General features: G+C 35.3%; 1 protein-coding gene across 2 annotated transcripts in view; it reads right to left on the reverse strand.

The window, feature by feature from the left end:
* Positions 1 to 18,307, reverse strand: part of CHPT1 (choline phosphotransferase 1) — a 35,842-nt gene that overhangs the window by 4,688 nt on the left and 12,847 nt on the right. For both annotated transcript variants that reach the window (XR_005795353.1, XM_040491081.1), the window contains exons 2-7: positions 15,243 to 15,390; positions 14,784 to 14,925; positions 8,095 to 8,179; positions 5,340 to 5,471; positions 1,521 to 1,679; positions 942 to 1,067 (exon numbers count right to left, since the gene is read on the reverse strand). Coding sequence is in view for 1 of the 2 variants with exons in the window: in XM_040491081.1 (XP_040347015.1) it covers positions 942 to 1,067; positions 1,521 to 1,679; positions 5,340 to 5,471; positions 8,095 to 8,179; positions 14,784 to 14,925; positions 15,243 to 15,390 (792 nt within the window). In the remaining variant the exon portion in view is untranslated. The remainder of the gene's footprint in view (positions 1 to 941; positions 1,068 to 1,520; positions 1,680 to 5,339; positions 5,472 to 8,094; positions 8,180 to 14,783; positions 14,926 to 15,242; positions 15,391 to 18,307) is intronic.

An 18,307-nucleotide genomic window follows, 5' to 3' on the forward strand; every position in this document is an offset into this window, starting at 1 on the left:
TTTTAGCACACTTTAATATGTGTTTATGTATCACTAACAATTAGGTGAAAGTCACTGAGGTCCAGAGGTAGGGGAAAATACAGCAAAGTTGTTCAGAATCACTATTAACTGAAGACCATAAAGACAATATCTCAATAAAATAAAAAATTGAATAATGCTCCCTTTATCCATGTTTGTGATTAAGGTGTTAACAATAGTGATTTTCTTTTCTTCAGATGGCTAGAGCTTCTCTCTTAAGCACCATAATTCTGTTTTATAATCATTTTGAATAGAAACTAATGTATGTATTACGTATATACCACTTTCTTAAGTAGAATGTAGACAATGAGAATTTAACCTTTGCTTGATGAATCATCATTATTGATATAAATTATGCACTGTCCTCATGAGGCATACAGGTACATCAGGTTGCCTAATTCTAGCACAGAATGGTCCCAGAATCCCATACTTGGTAATACTGTCTTTTCTATTTTGTTTCTTCACTATTAGCTGACAGTTCTTGATGCAATAAGTGCCCACATTTGCTAACACTAACTCCATCTAATTTACCAGTTACCTGCTATAAGCTCGGTATAATTCTAACAAGCTTGATTAAGTAAAAGTCAGACACTTAATAAGTATTTGCAGTTCTCTGGGCAGAGTGAAATCATTTTTGACATCTTTGTATTGTTTTTGGTAGGGGAGAAAAATATATTTTTAAGGTACACAGTTGTGTTTTTAAAGATTTAAGTTGTTGGAAGCCTGATCTCCAGATAATGTGGGCCATTTCTATACACACACAAAAATGATTCACGGCTTAAAAGGAGTATATTTTTAATATTCAGAAACATTTACAGTATACACAGTGAGGCTATCTGCTATCTCACTGAAATGACTCTTAAGCATAGGGTTATCCGACATCTATTAAGAATAAATAAAAATCTTAGCAGAAAAGAACTTACCATTGCTATCCAAAGAACAACATATTCGTCTATAAAATTATTAAAGTATTGGTCTAAAAATAAAAGACCTGGGCCAAAAAAGACAGTGTCTTGAAGATACAGTTCACTTTTGGTCATGTGAGCTATCTATAAAAAAGTAAACAAAATAATTTCACTATTAATTTTTAAATATTTTAGCTTTTACTTTTCAGGACAGAATCATAACTTTAATTCACTATTAAGACAAAGATAAAGAGACCATTTAATCTCACATTTGATCCGGAAATACTGATTCTAAAACTTCTCAAATTCATGACTAGGTAGCTCGTTAAAGTTCCCAATATTTAAATTCCTTGATATCAAAAAGTTATAGTTGATAATTACAGCTAAACAGATAATTAAAAGACTTACCATACAGAAAGGAAATTATCTCCCTGAATATAACATTAACTCATTCACAGTTTTACTTAGAACATGAATAGCTATTTATTGTAATGATAACATCATTAAAAACCTAACCACTGTATGGAATACTTTCCAGCTTTGTATTTGAGGACCAAGTACATTATTTACACCATGAAATATAAATTAATTTCTTACCACCAATTTTTGTGAGACTTTAGCAAAGACACATCCAAACATCAGGGTATAAAGACAAGGATGCTTTTCAAACACATTAGTTGCTGACTTTTTATAGATCATTATTGCCAATATAATAATTATTCCTATGTGGAGTCCAGGTGACAAAACACTAGTGCCCTAAGGGATAAATCAGAAAATCAGCATTATATTTTAGCACTACATTTATCACAGTGCAAACATTTTCTGAATATCTATTTTGTGTTAAGAATTAGAGACCTAATGGGGCGCCTGGGTGACGCAGCCAGTTAAGCGTCCGACTTCAGCCAGGTCACGATCTCGCGGTCTGTGAGTTCGAGCCCCGCGTCAGGCTCTGGGCTGATGGCTCGGAGCCTGGAGCCTGTTTCCGATTCTGTGTCTCCCTCTCTCTCTGCCCCTCCCCCGTTCATGCTCTGTCTCTCTCTGTCCCAAAAATAAATAAAAACGTTGAAAAAAAAAAAAAAAAGAATTAGAGACCTAAAGAAGGGAGAATGATGTACATGGCCTAAAGGACTATGTAGATCTTAACTGTGCCTTCAAACTTCCACAAAACTATAGGGTTACAAAGAGGTAATACAGTGCCACAGATGTTTGATTTCAGTTTTATATACACCACACATTTTAAACTAACAACCACTAAAAAGTAACAATATGATCTATTCTATACAAAATTTTACTATGCTGAAGGCATAGTAAAAATCCAACATTTGGATTGCTAAATTAACGTATTTTTGTCCAGATACTGGAATAAAGCTTAGCCTGCCATTTTTATTATTTATTTTTTTAACATTTTGTTTTTTAAATTTTTTTATTTATTTTTGAGAGAGAGACAGAGCATGAGTGGGGGAGGGGCAAAGAGAGAGGGAGACACAGAATCTGAAGCAGACTCCAGGTTCTGATGTCAGCACAGAGCCCGACACAGGGCTCGAACCCACGAACCATGAGATCATGACCTGAGCCGAAGGCAGACCCTTAACTGACTGAATCACCCAGGCGCCCCAAGATTTTATTTTTAAATAATCTCTACATCTAACATGGGTCTCAAATTTATAACCCTGAGATCAAGAGTCACATGCTTGATTGAGATAGCCAGGCATCCCAACCTACCAATTTTAAAAAATATTTTAACCACTGATTAGAAAGAGTTTAATTCTGCCCTGGTCTCTCTATATACCAACACCTCCCACCCTCACCTTTTTTTGCATTTAGACTGCAAATGTCTTCTTGTGTAACACTGTAAATCCAGCCCATTACATTTTTACCTATGTGAATCAGGATTCTCTCACTACTGCTTATCCTAAACAAAATTTAGACTAAAAAAAATAGTGCATTTATCTGTATTATGGTTCTGTGGATTTTGTTCAAGAAAATCTGCTGCTAAAACCATCGGAAAAGCACCAGTTTAAGAGTTAGAAATCAACCACTTCTTAGCCATAGTGTTTGATTTTTTATCTTCCTTCAAAATATAATCAATTATTTCTTAATAAAATATTCTCTAAAGTAGACATTGATCCTGACTAAATCTTATTTTCTTTAGTGGAATTCATGTTCCAGGTAGTACTCTATCATCCATGGTCAAGCAACAAGTATTCGTAAGTACCTCATGCAGTGCTGTCCTGAGATCAACTGAAGAAAACACTTCATAAAACGACAAATTAATTTTTCTAAACATATCAGGACTTATGTATCTATATGATTTATATTTTGGTTTTGAATTATGTACATAATATGTATTCATAAATATTGATAATTTATGAATTATGTGGATTCCTTTGAAATTGTCTTGAGAGCTAGTTTATAAGTCATTTAAGAGAATGAGACTTTTTTTTTTTACTAAAAATGTCATATTTCACATTTACTACTCTTATTTATTAAATCTGGCTCCATATCACTTTCTTTTTTTTTCTTAAAATCAAATCTATCCTGAAAGGACAGAAATTTTGAACTACAATACCAAGGAAATCAAGGAGAGTAAGTTGCAGCTCAAATGATTCTAAAAAGGCATTCCAACAATGTTTTGACAGAAGATGACGTCTTCTGTCCTACTGGACTAAGTACTTATCTTCTTAGGTTGTTTGTTTGTTTTTTTAATGTTTATTAATTTCTTTTGAGAGATAGAAAGAGAGAGACAGGGAGAATCCCAAGAAGGCTCTGCACTGCCAGTGCAGACTTGGCCTTGATTCCATGAACCACTGTGACATCATGACCTGAGCGGAAATCAAGAGCCAAAGGCTTAACCAACGGAGTCACCCAGGTGCCCCTTTATCGTCTTATGTTTATCTTAAAGATGACAATATGGCTTTTTAAAAACATAAATATTGTATTTGCTTAAAAAGCTGGCAGGAATTCTGACCCTTTCCCACATAAAAGCACTGAAGTTTAAAAAATATATATATAAATAAATACATGGGGCGCCTAGGTGGCTCAGTTGGTTAAGCGTCCAACTTTGGCTCAGGTCATGATCTCATGGTTTGTGAGTTCAAGCCCCGCGTCAGGCTCTGCATTGACAGCTCAGAGCCTGGAACCTGCTTCAGATTCTGTGTCTCCCTCTCTCTCTGCCCCTCCCTGCTCACGTTGTCTCTCTCTGTCAAAAAATGAATAAACATTAAAAAACATTAAAAAAATAAATAAATACAAAAGTATTATAGTATGAGCAAAGGGGATGGGGAAAAATAGTTACAGAGAGGGAGGGAGGCAAACCACAAGAAACTCTTAAATACAGAGAACAAACTGAGGGTGGACAGAGGGGTGGGGGAGAGGGAAAATGGGTGATGGGCACTGAGGAGGGCACTTGTTGGGATGAGCACTAGGTGTTATACATAAGCCAATATGATGATAAATTATATATATTTTTTTAATTTTTTTTTCAACGTTTATTTATTTTTGGGACAGAGAGAGACAGAGCATGAACGGGGGAGGGGCAGAGAGAGAGGGAGACACAGAATCGGAAACAGGCTCCAGGCTCCGAGCCATCAGCCCAGAGCCTGACGCGGGGCTCGAACTCCCGGACCGCGAGATCGTGACCTGGCTGAAGTCGGACGCTTAACCGACTGCGCCACCCAGGCGCCCCAATTTATATTTAAAAAAATGTAAAAAAACAGAAACACATGGTGTACCTATTCAACTTAAGAATTAAGGTTTAAAAATTTTACTTTTTAAAATATTAGAATAATTTTAAAAAATTTTTAATGTTTATTTTTGAGAGAGAGAGAGAGCGCGCGCGCGCGCGCACAAGTGGGGGAGGGGCAGAGAGAGAGAAAGACACAGAATCTGAAGCAGGATCCAGGCTCTGAGCTGTCAGCACAGAGCCTGATGGGCTCAAACCAACAAACCGTGAGATCGTGACCTGAGCCGAAGTCAGACGTTCAACTGGCTGAGCCACCCCGGCGCTCCAATAGTAGAATAATTTTTAAAAATAAATTTTAGTGAAATTTCACTAAAATTTACTTGATGAGTAATAAATTGCCCTGTATGTGAAGCCATGACCTTTGGCAACTTTCCTGCTATTAAATCAGGAACTCATTCCCTGAGAATGGAAATTCTTAATTATGTCCAGTAATGAGACAGTAGATGATTAAATAGAATGTCAGAAAAGTCTACAAGAAAAAGGCTTCAGAAAAGAGGAAAAATGCTTTATTGGTTAATATGTTTTAAAATGCTTTTGTATTACATGCTTAAAAAGAAAGACAGTTCCCTTCCCTGTTCTTGGAACACCAGCATATTTTTAGTATTTCTGTATCTGGTTAAAAATAAAATTTAGAATAAAATTAGTAATAAATGATGATGAAATTAGTATCTTACTGCTATAGTGGATCCATTCTTGCCAACACCACCATGGAGGATAACATTGAAATAATTTGAACAGGAAAATATTGCTCCACCTACTACTCCAAGAACTGGAAAGATCTTCAATTTTATTTCTAGAATGGGTATCTTTAGGGGTAGAGGAAAGAAACAAATCATTAAGAAAATACAATTTATTTTCCTGTTAAATAGTAAAGAAACATTATCATATGGCCCTGTATAATAGGCTATCCTTTTTCTTGTATAAGCAAGCCTTAACTCCTAGATGTAGACTGAAGTGGTCACTTTTCTTTTAGTGGTTTTATTCATTAAGTGAAAAATGAATCCACCAAATTCAGGGAAGTCTACTTACATAACTGTGATGAAATATTTAATCTCATAAGCCTTCATCTGATTTAAACATGAAAAATGATAGTTCACTTGAATTTAGTACCTCTAAAAGGTAGCACCACAGGAAAAGTCAGACACCATGATCTGCATCATGAATGTGACAAATATCACAGTATGTGTGCATGCAAGAATTTTGTGTAGTTAATATCCAGGATTAAATCTCTAACAGTATATTTACCTGTTGGTCAATTTGCTGTTCAAGAAAACTTCCAAAGGCAGCAAAGGATTTAAAAAACAGTAACAATAAATTGCCAAAAGCTATAGGCTAATGTGTTTTGAAAATAGACTGAAATTTATACTAACATTTGTGGAAACTACAGATGAACAAATTTAGAAAATCTACATCTAAAATAAGTATTCTTGTTGGTAAGAATAAGCAGGTGTGTTTTCTTCCTATGGTATTGTCAAAACATTGAATGAAATGATTTTAAGATTAAATTAAATTCTTCCCCATTGTAACTAAATCAGAATTAAATTTAAGACAACCACATCTGACTTAATAAATAACCCAACTGCCTCTAGGTCAACATTCACCTTTTTACGGGAACCAGCTGGGCAGCTAACATAAAAGACACATCGCATCCCTCTAGTATATTTGAGAGGCCTATAGTGGCATATCCTTGATTCTATCATTCTTATAGGATGAGAAGGAATATGAATGTCTCAGGAAATGTACCACTACTTAAAAATATGCTCCAAGTCTGAGCCCAGTGTTATGATCTGTAGCTGGCAATTCTGAAATTAACTGCCTTAGAGAAATCTTACTGTTTTTTTAATAGACTTAATTTTTAGAGCAACTTTAGATTCATGAACAAAATTGTATGAAAAATACATAAAGTCCCCATATACTCTCTACCCTCAACCCCCAGGGTATCCCCTACTATCAACATTCCCCACCAGAGTGTTAACATTTGTTATAATACACGAACCTATCCTGACACATTATTACTCAAAGTCCGTAGCTTCCATTACAGTTTACTCTTGATGGTATATACATTCCATGAGTTTGGACAAATGCATGACAGATATCCACCATTATAGTATCATGCCAGAATAGTTTCACTGCCCTAAAAATCCCCTGTGCTTTTTCTATTAACCCTCCTTCTCCAGTAACCTCTGGCAACTGCTGCTTTTCACTGTCTCCATCATTTTGCCTTTTCCAGAATGTCATATCGTTAGAATCATACAATATGCAGCCACCTTTGCAGATGGTTTCTTTTGCTAAGTAATATGCACTTGAGGTCCCTCCATGTCTTTTCATGTCTTGATAGTGCTTTCTTTTTAACACTGAATAATATTCCATTGCCTGCATGTACCATAATTTATCCGTTCACCTACTGAAGGACATCTTGATTGCTTCCAAGTTTTGGCAATTATGAATAAAGCCGCTGTAAACATCCATGTTCAGGTTTTTGTGTGGACATAAGTTTTCCGCTTATTTGGGTAAATATCAAGGAGCACAGTCGCTGGATCCTATGGTAAGAGTATGTTTAGTTTTGTATCTCTTACTATTTTTACCGGAGGTATATATATATCTATGAGTGACTAAAAACCTAGAGTCTGGAATTTGATTTCTTAATTCCAGTACTTACTAGCTATGTGTCCTTGGAGTAATTACTTAATCATTCTAAAACTTATTTATACAACAAAATAATGATAGTATCTATTTCATGTATTGTACTGAGGGTCACAGTGATGGTAAACTGTGGGAACATAAGGTGTTCAGTAAATGTTATTTGTTAGCTATTGATATTATCCTTCTTATTCTTAACTCTATGGGCATGAGGTTGTGAGTCAGCCATTGTTATGGACTTAGGTTGTAAAGATAGAATCATTTATTTCTTCATAAATTCTCTTTCTATGCAAAGCATGAATTTATCCCAGTGGCCTCCTGAGAGTCAACTTTTACCAAAACACTGAGGCCAACCAAGCAGAAAATAAAAACACTCCTTAATATGGGAAACTTTACCTCATAGTAGATTATAAAAAAGGCAAATTATTAACTCTTATTTCCTGATATTGAGGAACAAGTTTCAAACATGAAATATTTTACTGAATTTACTCTTTCATATATCTGTTTTATGAGATAAATTTTAGTCTGGAAAAGGTAGTTCAACGAGCATGTTAAATTTTGTATTAGGGCAATGGGGTCATTTTCTTCTATGTGATAATATATTCGTGCATAGGGAAAAATGCCATAATAAGGTATATAGGGATAGTAAAATTACAAAATGAAGGAAGAAAGGTTAAGAAGTGGTATGACTAGTAACTACAATGTGAAGAATTTCTAAAGAAAATTAACAATGCATTTTCCTAAATATTTGTAAAGTACTTAAATATAAATTTAAATATTCAGATTTACCGTATAGTCCCACATTGTTGCTCCTCCAAGTGTAGATAATATAAAGACGATCACTAAAGCTACCTGAATTTCAGTTACATCCACTCTAAAGAGGAAGCACAAAGAACAGAAAAGATGTTTGTAAATAAAATTCCCGAATATGAAGATCAGTTAACCATATGTTAAATATCAAATATGTTAGAATCTTCATAAGTTTAGCTTATTTGTACCTTTAGGTCTATCACTGAATTATCAATTCACACTGTTGAACTGAGCACACTGAACAGTATGTGCTCATATACAAGTAAACATTAGGATATGCATGGGGGAGGGAAAGCTTGTATATCATGTATAAAATTGCTGAGAGCAGTTATTGAAATTACAGGATTTTACTTTCTACTTCATGTACTTCTGTAACATTTGAAGTTTTAAATAACAATCATGTATTAGTCTTGTAATGAAGAAAAATTAGAATAATATAAAAACAACCAGGTAACTTAGGACAAATTCTTAAACACCCAAGTGAATTTCACTTAAAAAGTAGGGAAAATTCAAACAGCTGTCCTAATATTAGGTTACTAATAGTCATTATAGTTTTTTGGTTTCCACAGACATTTTCCCCTACATGAACATGTTAAGTTTAAAAACAAAAAACAAAAAACAAAAAACAAAACTCCACTAAACCAACCAACATCAGTCTCTAGTCTGCATTCTCTGAAGCTACTGACCCCTCTTCTCCTTTGCTCCATAAACAGACTAACTGAAAAGTGGTCTACATTTGTAATTTCTTCCTCTTCATATTTGCTGCTTTTTTACTGTCGTCTGGTTTTTGGCCCCATTCTACTAAAATTGTTTAAGGTAAACAATGACTTTCAATTGATCGAATCTAAGGGATACATTTCAGTTAATATCTTGGGTAACTTCTCTGCAGTCTTTAAAATGCTGATCATTCCCTTTCTCAATGTTTTGCTATGTTCTTATTTATTCCATGCTCTCTCTTGATTCTCTTGCCTTGCTAGAAACTCTTCTCATGCTCTTTCCTAGACTGCTGCTTCTTCCACATCTGAAATGCTACCATTTCCATAATTACATCTTTTCTCCTTTTAGATTTTCTGAACGATTTTATCTATACTTAGATTACCATCTATAGGCTAAGGACCTCAAAATTCTTATCTCCAAATTCACATCGTTTTTTCTAAGCTCCAGGTTTCTACATCTGTCTACCTACCTGACATCTCTGCTTGGATGCCCTGGAGTCTTCAGATGCTACGGGAATACTTACTGCTCAGCAAATATAAGACATGTAGCGTGGTCGATTAGATGATAAATTAAAACCAGGCAGGGAAGAAGACTTCCAGACTAAGTTACTTGGGGGCAGTTAAGAGGAGAAGGTGAACTGAACATCAACCCACAAAGAAAAGGAAAATATAAAAATGGTAGCCAGTTTTTTTGTTTTTTTTGGTAAGATCAGTGGCAGGCAAACCAAGGCCTCCAGGCTGCGTAGAGAAATAGTCAAGTTGGCTCAAAAATGTAAACATAATAGTATAACATGTAGTATTTTGTAGAGTAAAAAGAAGAAAAGTACTAACACTGAGCATCTATTGTGAGTCTTATGAGCTATAAATTATTCCAATAAATTATTTTTTGGAAAGGGAAACTGAAATGATTTTTCCATGCCTGTACTGGAACAGCTGACAATTGCCATAGGAAAATGAGTTCATAGCCAAGCTCTCTTCCCACTATACTTACGACTCATACCAGAGTTCTGTGCTCTTTTCCAGTAACAGGGGTAGAATTACACTAAATTATCCATAATTTCCCCAGGGTATGACTAGTGACCAGAAGCAACTAGGAAAGATGGCAGGGATTATAGAATAAATTTTCTCTCAATGAACTAAATGACACATACGAGGATTGAGCTAGGAACCTGGGTTTCACATATGCATCATCATATCACAGATTTTATATTAAACTCAAAGTTTCATTCTCCCTTAATGACAGTTCTTGAGTCTAGAAACAAGAAAGCTGAAAGAATATGATAAAAAGAGAGAATCACTCACCAAATACTCAAATATTTGAACTATGAAGAAAGAGTTGAAGCTTGAGAAATATATTATGCCTACTATATTTAAATAAAAGAATATTCTGTATAACAGTTCACAACGAGAACTCATTAATGGGTCCAAGTTTTTAAAATTTGGATCCAAAAAAATACTAAAAATCCAAGAAAGATGGACCCTGGGGATATTGTGTAAGTATATCCTTAATCCCCAAACTGTTATCATGAAGGACAGTCTACAACAGTGCTATTGAAAGTGTGGTCTAGGGTTAGTTACCAGTCTGCAAGGAGTGAAGGGGAGAAATTGAGACTAAGCATTTAAAAACTTCCGTGGTAATTTGACAGAGTAATTTTGCATTTGTTAAGTTAAATGAAATATTGAGGATGGTATTTTGTAAGCCTGTTTTGTTTTTTAGTTTTTAATTGCATGTTATTAGTCCACCATGGGTGGAGGGTAGGGGTAGAAACTAGTCCTTTACCGTAATTTTTTTGACAAATGAACCTAATACCATATAGAAATCCTCATGCTTTTGAAATAAAAAAAATTAACACCAAGTCTAAATGTTCACATGTAAATAACAAAATAGGACACAATACAACTGAACATTGGACATGGTTTAGGATTTAAGATTAAGCTTTAAGCATTGCTCTATTGAATTACACAAAATATTTGCTACAGGAGAGCAAATGTGCTATAAATAAGATATGCCTTATCCCACAAGACAAGCATTAGTACAGAGACAGATTTTAACTGTAAGTCTATATTGTGCTAAGGAAAACACTAACTAATGTGCCACTGACTAAAAAAATCTTTAAGAGTTAAAAATTATAGTTAAAAATACTTATTAACATTTTATAGTTTAAATGATCTAATTCAAGGTAACAAATTCATATTTGCACTGAAACCCACATATTTTTAAATAACAATGAAAACAGCCACAAGTAGAATAGCATTTACATTTCTCTTCTATATTCCAATAATATAAATACTATAAAAATTAAGTTTCTGAATAGATGAATGGATAAAGAAGATATGAGATAAACATACACACAAGAATATTATTCAGCCATAAAAAAGAAGGAAATCTTTGGACTTCAAGCTGTATTACAAAGCTGTAATCATCAAGACAGTATGGTACTGGCACAAAAACAGATACTCAGATCAATGGAACAGAATAGAAAACCCAGAAATGGACCCACAAATATGCGGCCAATTAATCTTTGACAAAGCAAGAAAGAATATCCAATGGAATAAAGACAGTCTCTTCAGCAAGTGGTGCTGGGAAAACTGGACAGCAACATGCAGAACAATGAACCTGGACCACTTTCTTACACCAGACAAAAAAATAAACTCAAAATGGATGAAAGACCTCAATGTAAGACAGGAAGCCATCAAAATACTCGAGGAGAAAGCAGGCAAAAACCTCTTTGACCTTGGCTGCAGCAACTTCTTACACAAAAAGAAGGAAATCTTGCCATCTGCCATAACATAAATGGAGCTAGAGGGTAAAATGCTAAGTGAAAGAAGTCAGCCAGAGAAAGAGAGATACCATATGATTCCGCTCATATGTAGAATTTAAGAAATAAAACAAATGAGCAAACTAAAAAAGAGACAAACCAAAAAAGGACTCAATTAAAGAGAACAAACTGATGGTTACCAGAGGGAAGGATGGTGGGGGGATGGGTGATATAGGTGATGGGGATTAAAAAGTACATCATGATTTGTTTATTTCAGAAGACCATGGGGGAGGGGAAGGGGGAAAAAAAACTTACAGAGAGGGAGGGAGACAAACCATAAGAGACTCTTAAATACTGAGAACAAACTGAGGGTTGATGGGGGTGGGGGAAGAGGGGAAAGTAGGTGATGGGCATTGAGGAAGGCACCTGTTGGGATGAACACTGGGTGTTGTATGGAAACCAATTTGACAATAAATTATATTTTTTAAAAAAAGTACATGATGGGCACTAATGTACAGAATTGCTGAATCACTATATATCATGTGCCTTAACTAATATAACACTATATGTTAACTATGTTGAAATTAAAATTAAAAAAAAAATTAAGTCTCTCAGTGACAAATTTTCAGGAAATCCATCCTAGCCAACAGACCATTGATACTGGCACAGTTTGTAAACATTTCTAAAGGCATGATGTGCTACATATAGACCCTTCTTGTAATGTTAAGCTGAACCATCATCCTACTCAATGCTCCATGATATTTTTACTTTGACCAAATGATAAACTATAGTGCCTAGGATCTCTGCAATCCAGTGCTAGTATTTTATTTATCTTCTTTTAGTATATACATATACATATATATATATATATACACACACACACACACACATATATACATATATATGTGTGTGTATATATATATATTTTACATTTATTTTTGAAAGAGAGAGACACACACACAGAGTAAGCAGGGGAGGAGAAGGGAGAGAGGGAGACACAGAATCAGAAACAGGGTCCAGGCTCTGAGCTGTCAGCACAGAGCCTAACATGGGGCTTGAACTCACAGACTGCAAGATCATGACCTGAGCTGAAGTCCAGACACTAAACTGACTGAGCCACCCAGTCACCCCTGTTTATTTTGAAAGAGACAGTGACAGCATGAACGGGGAAAGGGAAGAAAGAGGGAGAGAGCATCCTAAGCAGGCTTTATACTGTTAGCTGTTAGAGATGCAGGGCTTGTGACCTAAGCCAAAACCAAGAGATCGTGACCTAAGCCAAAACCAAGAATTGGATGGTTAACCTGCTGAGGCATCTCTCCAGTGTTAGTATTTTAAATGGCTGTCCCCACCCCTCCAGCCTTGCCCCAGCATTGCAGGATTTCCTTTCCTCTACATGGTGGAGGAAATAGCCATTTCCCTAATGTTCTGAGTACTTTCTTTCCTCATGCTTCTGCCTAGATTTACTCCCATCTGTCTGGCATAGTCCATCCACAAGTAACTCATCTTTGTATGTCTAGTTCTGGGCACACAATAGACTCTCAATCAATAGCAAATGAATGTAAAATTTACATCTAGGCCAAGATGAACTAATTCATTTCAGAAAGATTTTTAGTGAAGTTGGAAGCCAAAAAGGTAAGTTAGTCATTAATAGTAACAACAATAATAATAATTAACCAGAACACTGCATTATATTACTCTAGTTTACCATAGCAAGTTCAGCAAATTAAAATGCATTAGATTTTGCAAAGTTACTTTTCTATTTTAGCATATCTTAATTTATAAATAGATACAGATTAGTTTTCCATAGTTGCCTTGAATTTTTAACCAGGATTTTTGATCCTTGGGATCTTGATCAGTAGATAGGGAATCAGCAAAAGAGTCAGATTTTCCATAAAAGTGTTCTTAAACTAATTCAACCTACAATTACCTTTTCCTTACGTAGGATTTCTTCAGTGCTTATGGAAACCTAGCGCAAGTCATTTTACACTTGGCAATGGACTGTATTAGCAGTGTCACAGAAGTATTATATCATCCCTTTGATACACTATACTATATAGCTCCTAAAACAGGAATTTTTTAAAAAATGCATTTTGTATCCTTCCACAGAATCTAATACATTGCTGGTCCCAGGGAACTGAACAACAGTCGCTAAGAGTGTGGGGTTTGGAGTCAAATACACTTGAGTTTTAATCCTGGCTCTATACTTAACAGCAGTGTAAGTTACAGAATCTCTCTGCCTCATTTGTACAGTGGAGGTAATACCCTTACAGGGTACTGTGAGGAACAAATGAGCTAATGCATGTAAAGCACTTAGAACAGTACCTGAAACATGCAAGTGCACTAGGTGGTACTACAATTATTCCATAATTTAGAATCAATGTGATGAGTTGCCTAAGGCCTTCCCTCTGTTACATGATTCATAGATTTGGGCTTCTCCTGATGATATTTTTAGTATCATCAGAGGTTTTTTGTTTTTGTTTTCCATGGCTGTTTCTCCTATGCAGCAATAAAGTGGGGTTACAAAGAATCAGTAGATGCGGAAAGGCAGAGCTGAGAATGAGCCAACAGCAGATAGTTCTTGAAGGATCAGGCAGAGAGGGAGCTGATGGGAAAGAGGAAAACAGAATCGAATTCTTGTTTTTGGCGCTATTTCCTGGTGTCTAAGAAAGGCATCAGAGGCATATTTATCATCTGATGTTTATCTCTAACATTTTCAAGGTGCTTTTACATTATCTCATCAATTGTCTACCACAACTGAACAGTCTCATAATTATCTTGTTGGTGACTGATGTACGGGGTGCCCCTTTTTGGGCACATGAAGATTTGACCAAAAAGGACCCTTAGATTCCATATTTCATTATTTTATTATGTAAGTCAAATGCTGTTTACTTAAGTACTTTTTACTCAGGTCCCTTATTTTTCTCTTTCTCCTGTATAATGTAAGCTTGAGTTAGTAAGCTACTAAAAGGGAGAAAGAAATAAAATTACTATCAAATACATAACTATTTATAACGTGCAGAATCCCTGCAAGACTTAAATTAAGCTGTAGCATTTATGGATGCTCTAATAAATTAAAAGATAATTTAAATTCCTGATTGAAGCATTGTTCTCCTTATGGATAAATAAAATATAACAGATTGTGAAAATAAATTGAATTATATTTAAAAATGTACAACTTAAAAAACATACTTACTTTCCAAACCTCAATACGCCTGAAACATAAGTCTGCCAGTGAGCACAATAAAACATGAACATCCCAATAAAAGAGCAGAAAAACAACCAGTCAGGATGAGTTCCTAAGCGTACAGCAACCGAAGCTCCAACTGCCATAAATACTGAAAGAAACAAGGTTTAAGAACCATTAAGAATTAAAAATAATTAATGAAATAATTGCCATTATTCATTCAGAGATACAGAGTTCAGAAATACAGAGTTTTAGGGTATGTAACCTTGGCATCACAATAAGGTACACCAAACAAAATTAATTTTTGAACATACTTTCAAAATACACTGTGAAAATTTGCCCCCAAATGTATGCCTATCCAAAAAGTTGACCAAACAGCTCAGTTCATGTTAATTTTTAAGCCATTATTAACAACAACAACAACAACAACAAAATTGGGAAAAACCTTCACTAATAACGCTAATTTACCTGTGGAAAGAGAGTCACAACCGTGGTCGAAAAGTTCCCCTAAGGGAGAACAAGAATTTGTTCTTCTGGCTTGTTTCCCATCAATAGCATCCAGTGACTGGTAGATAAAGAGTCCCAGTGCACATAAAAGGTATGTCCAATATGGTGCCTAAAGATAAACGTGAATAATAAATACTGGTACGTGACAACAAGCTAGCTTCTGTTTGAAAATAGTTCAACCTAAGCCAATTGATACATTTTCTTGTGTTCTCACCTTATATCACCTCAGGGTGTTATAAAAACCATTCATAAGCCTCCTTTGACAGGTGAGAACCAAACTGAGAAATCAGATGAATTGTTCTAGGTCATCTGGGTAGAGGGACACAGAAGTCCAAAGAGTGAGAAACACAAGTTTAAATGAGAAAGGATGAGGACCTTGATTTTGGTTCCTAATTCACAGCCCTTTCAATATATGATTTATATATGGTTTTTGATTTGAAATTATTCAGTAAGTTTTTGCTAGGAAAAAAGATCTTAAAGACAAATCACAGACCTGTGCTTCCATTCATGATGGAGTGTCAGGGGACTGGATCTATGTCCCCACCTTATACAACTAGAAAAGCAATAAAACAAATGCAACAAATTTTCAGACATGGCAGGCAGTGCAGTACTGTGATCCCTGCCAGAGGGAAACAAATAAGGTGGGCCCAACAGTGGTCTAGTTTAGTACCTACAGGCAGTTTTCAGACCACAGTACAGGAATGGGAACCTGAACAGAGCCCAGTGATCTTGTTATGCTGAGGAGAAATGTAGCAGAATTCTGGAAGGTCAAAGCAGCTAGAATCTGTAGAGCATAGCATCAGAGAAAAGAGGGACACATGATCTACAGAAGGGTATCTTTGAGTCTTTGGCTGAGAAGTGACCTGTGCCTAAATGAGATAAAACTACTAACCAAGGCCAAGGAAGGAACCATGGGACAGTATAAGGTCACATAAGTCTTTTTATTTTTTAATTAAAAAAATTTTTTTTAATGTTTATTTGTTTTTGAGAGAGAGACAGAAAGCATGAGTGGGGAAGGGGCAGAGAGAAAGGGAGGCACAGAACATGAAGAAGGATCCAGGCTCTGAGCTGTCAGCACAGAGCCTGACATGGGGCTCGAACTCACAAACTGTGAGTGAGATCATGACCTGAGTCAAAGTCAGATGCTCAACCAACTGAGCCAACCAGGCACCCCAAGGCCATATAATTCTTGAAGGCCACACAAAGCTGGAAATTTTTCATGCTCCCTCGAGGCACAACACAAAGACTTTGCAATACATTAGGTAGAGTTCTCAGAAGTGTATTGCCTTAGCACTGGGGAGAAATTGGCCCAAGACTAAAGGCCTCTTGGAAGAGTCCTAACAGACATAAAGTCCAGCCTCAAAAGAAGCCAACTGATCCTATGTAACTCAACTACAGCCAACACAAAGTGCAATATCTCAAAGGGATATAAAAAAAAAATCTAGTACTCAAACATGTAAAATTCACAATGTTTGGCATCCAATAAAAAATTACCAGTCATGCAAACAAACAAACAAAAATTACCAGTCATACAAAAATCAGGAGAATATGAACTACAACTAATCGTAAAATCAATCAATACAATCAGACCTAGGAATGACACAGAAAATGGAATTAGATGTAATTGGATGAGGACATGAAAGGTTATTATAAATACGTTTTGCATGTTCAAGAAGGTGAAGGAAAATATAAAAGACTCAAGTGAAACCTCTAGATATGAAAAAAAGGTATTTGAAATGTAAAATGTACTGGATGAAATTGGACAACACAAAAGAAAAGATCAGTGAACTTGCAGAATACTGATGGAAACTATCAAAAATGATGCACAGAAAGAAAAAAGACTACAAATAATTGATCTGGGTACCAGTGACCAGTGGGACAACAGAAGCACTCTAACATATTTTTATTGGAGTCTCAGAGGAGATAAGAGAGGGTTGGGCATAAAAAGTGTTAAGAAATAATGGCTGGAGAAGTTTCCAAATTTGAAATTTATACACTCATGTATCCAACAAGCTCAACAAACACAACAGAATAAATACTTTTTAAAAACCCACCAAGGCACATGATAATCAGAAGCCAGAGGAAAACAGAAACATCATATATAGAAGCATAGATAATAGTGAGAGAGAGGAAAGAGTCTGTAAAGTTGAATACAGATGAATAGAAATGATTCAATTTGAAGAAGACAGAGAAAAAGAGATTTTAAAATGACCATTCTTTTCTTTCACACTTTATAAATATACTCTTCTTCCTCAGGCACCTGTGTGGTGATAGCAATGGTCAAGCCAGATTTCTATGTCTTAGGGAGGAAGTATAGCAAAATTATTAAGAAGTAAGGCTTTGAAGTTGGATCTATGTTTGAGCCCTTGACTCTGTCACTTAATAGTCAGATGACCTTGGGCAAATCACTTAACCTCTCTAAACTGTGGGTACTCACATGTAAGATGTGAATAATCCTTACAGTTGTATCAGATAAAAAATTCTTAGCTCTTTAACAGAGCCTGGCACACAGTAAGGAGGTGCTCAGTAAAGGTTAGCTATTCTCATTAAATTGTTTTGTACACTTTTAGTGGCAAATATAAGTTTTAATATACCAATCTATGTATGGTTTATGTGGTAATTCTACAAATATCCAGTCAACCTGCTACTTTATTCTTCAATCTTTTTAAGTAAATAGAAGTTTACTTTGAACTTAACTTTAATAGAAGTTTCATTATTTGTTAATATTAGATGCCCAGTATTAACGATTATACTACTAATTGCTTAAAAGGACTTATCAAATCTCTTCTAGTTAAAAAAAAAAAAGCAGTATAAATTAGAAAAAATTTAAGGATAGAAGTAACCTGAGCTGTGAATATGCATATTAAAATGTCACAAAGAAACAGTAAGTGTCTGTGAGGATGCACTGTTGGTGGGAATGCAAACTGGTGCAGCCACTGTGGAAAAGTCTGGAGGTTCCTCAAAAAAATTAAAAATAGAACTACCCTATGACCCAGTAAGGGTATTTACTCAAAGAATACAAAAAC

Source organism: Herpailurus yagouaroundi, unplaced genomic scaffold, assembly GCF_014898765.1.
Source record: "Herpailurus yagouaroundi ecotype Mexico unplaced genomic scaffold, PumYag 182, whole genome shotgun sequence".
Classification (NCBI taxonomy): Eukaryota; Metazoa; Chordata; class Mammalia; order Carnivora; family Felidae; genus Herpailurus; species Herpailurus yagouaroundi.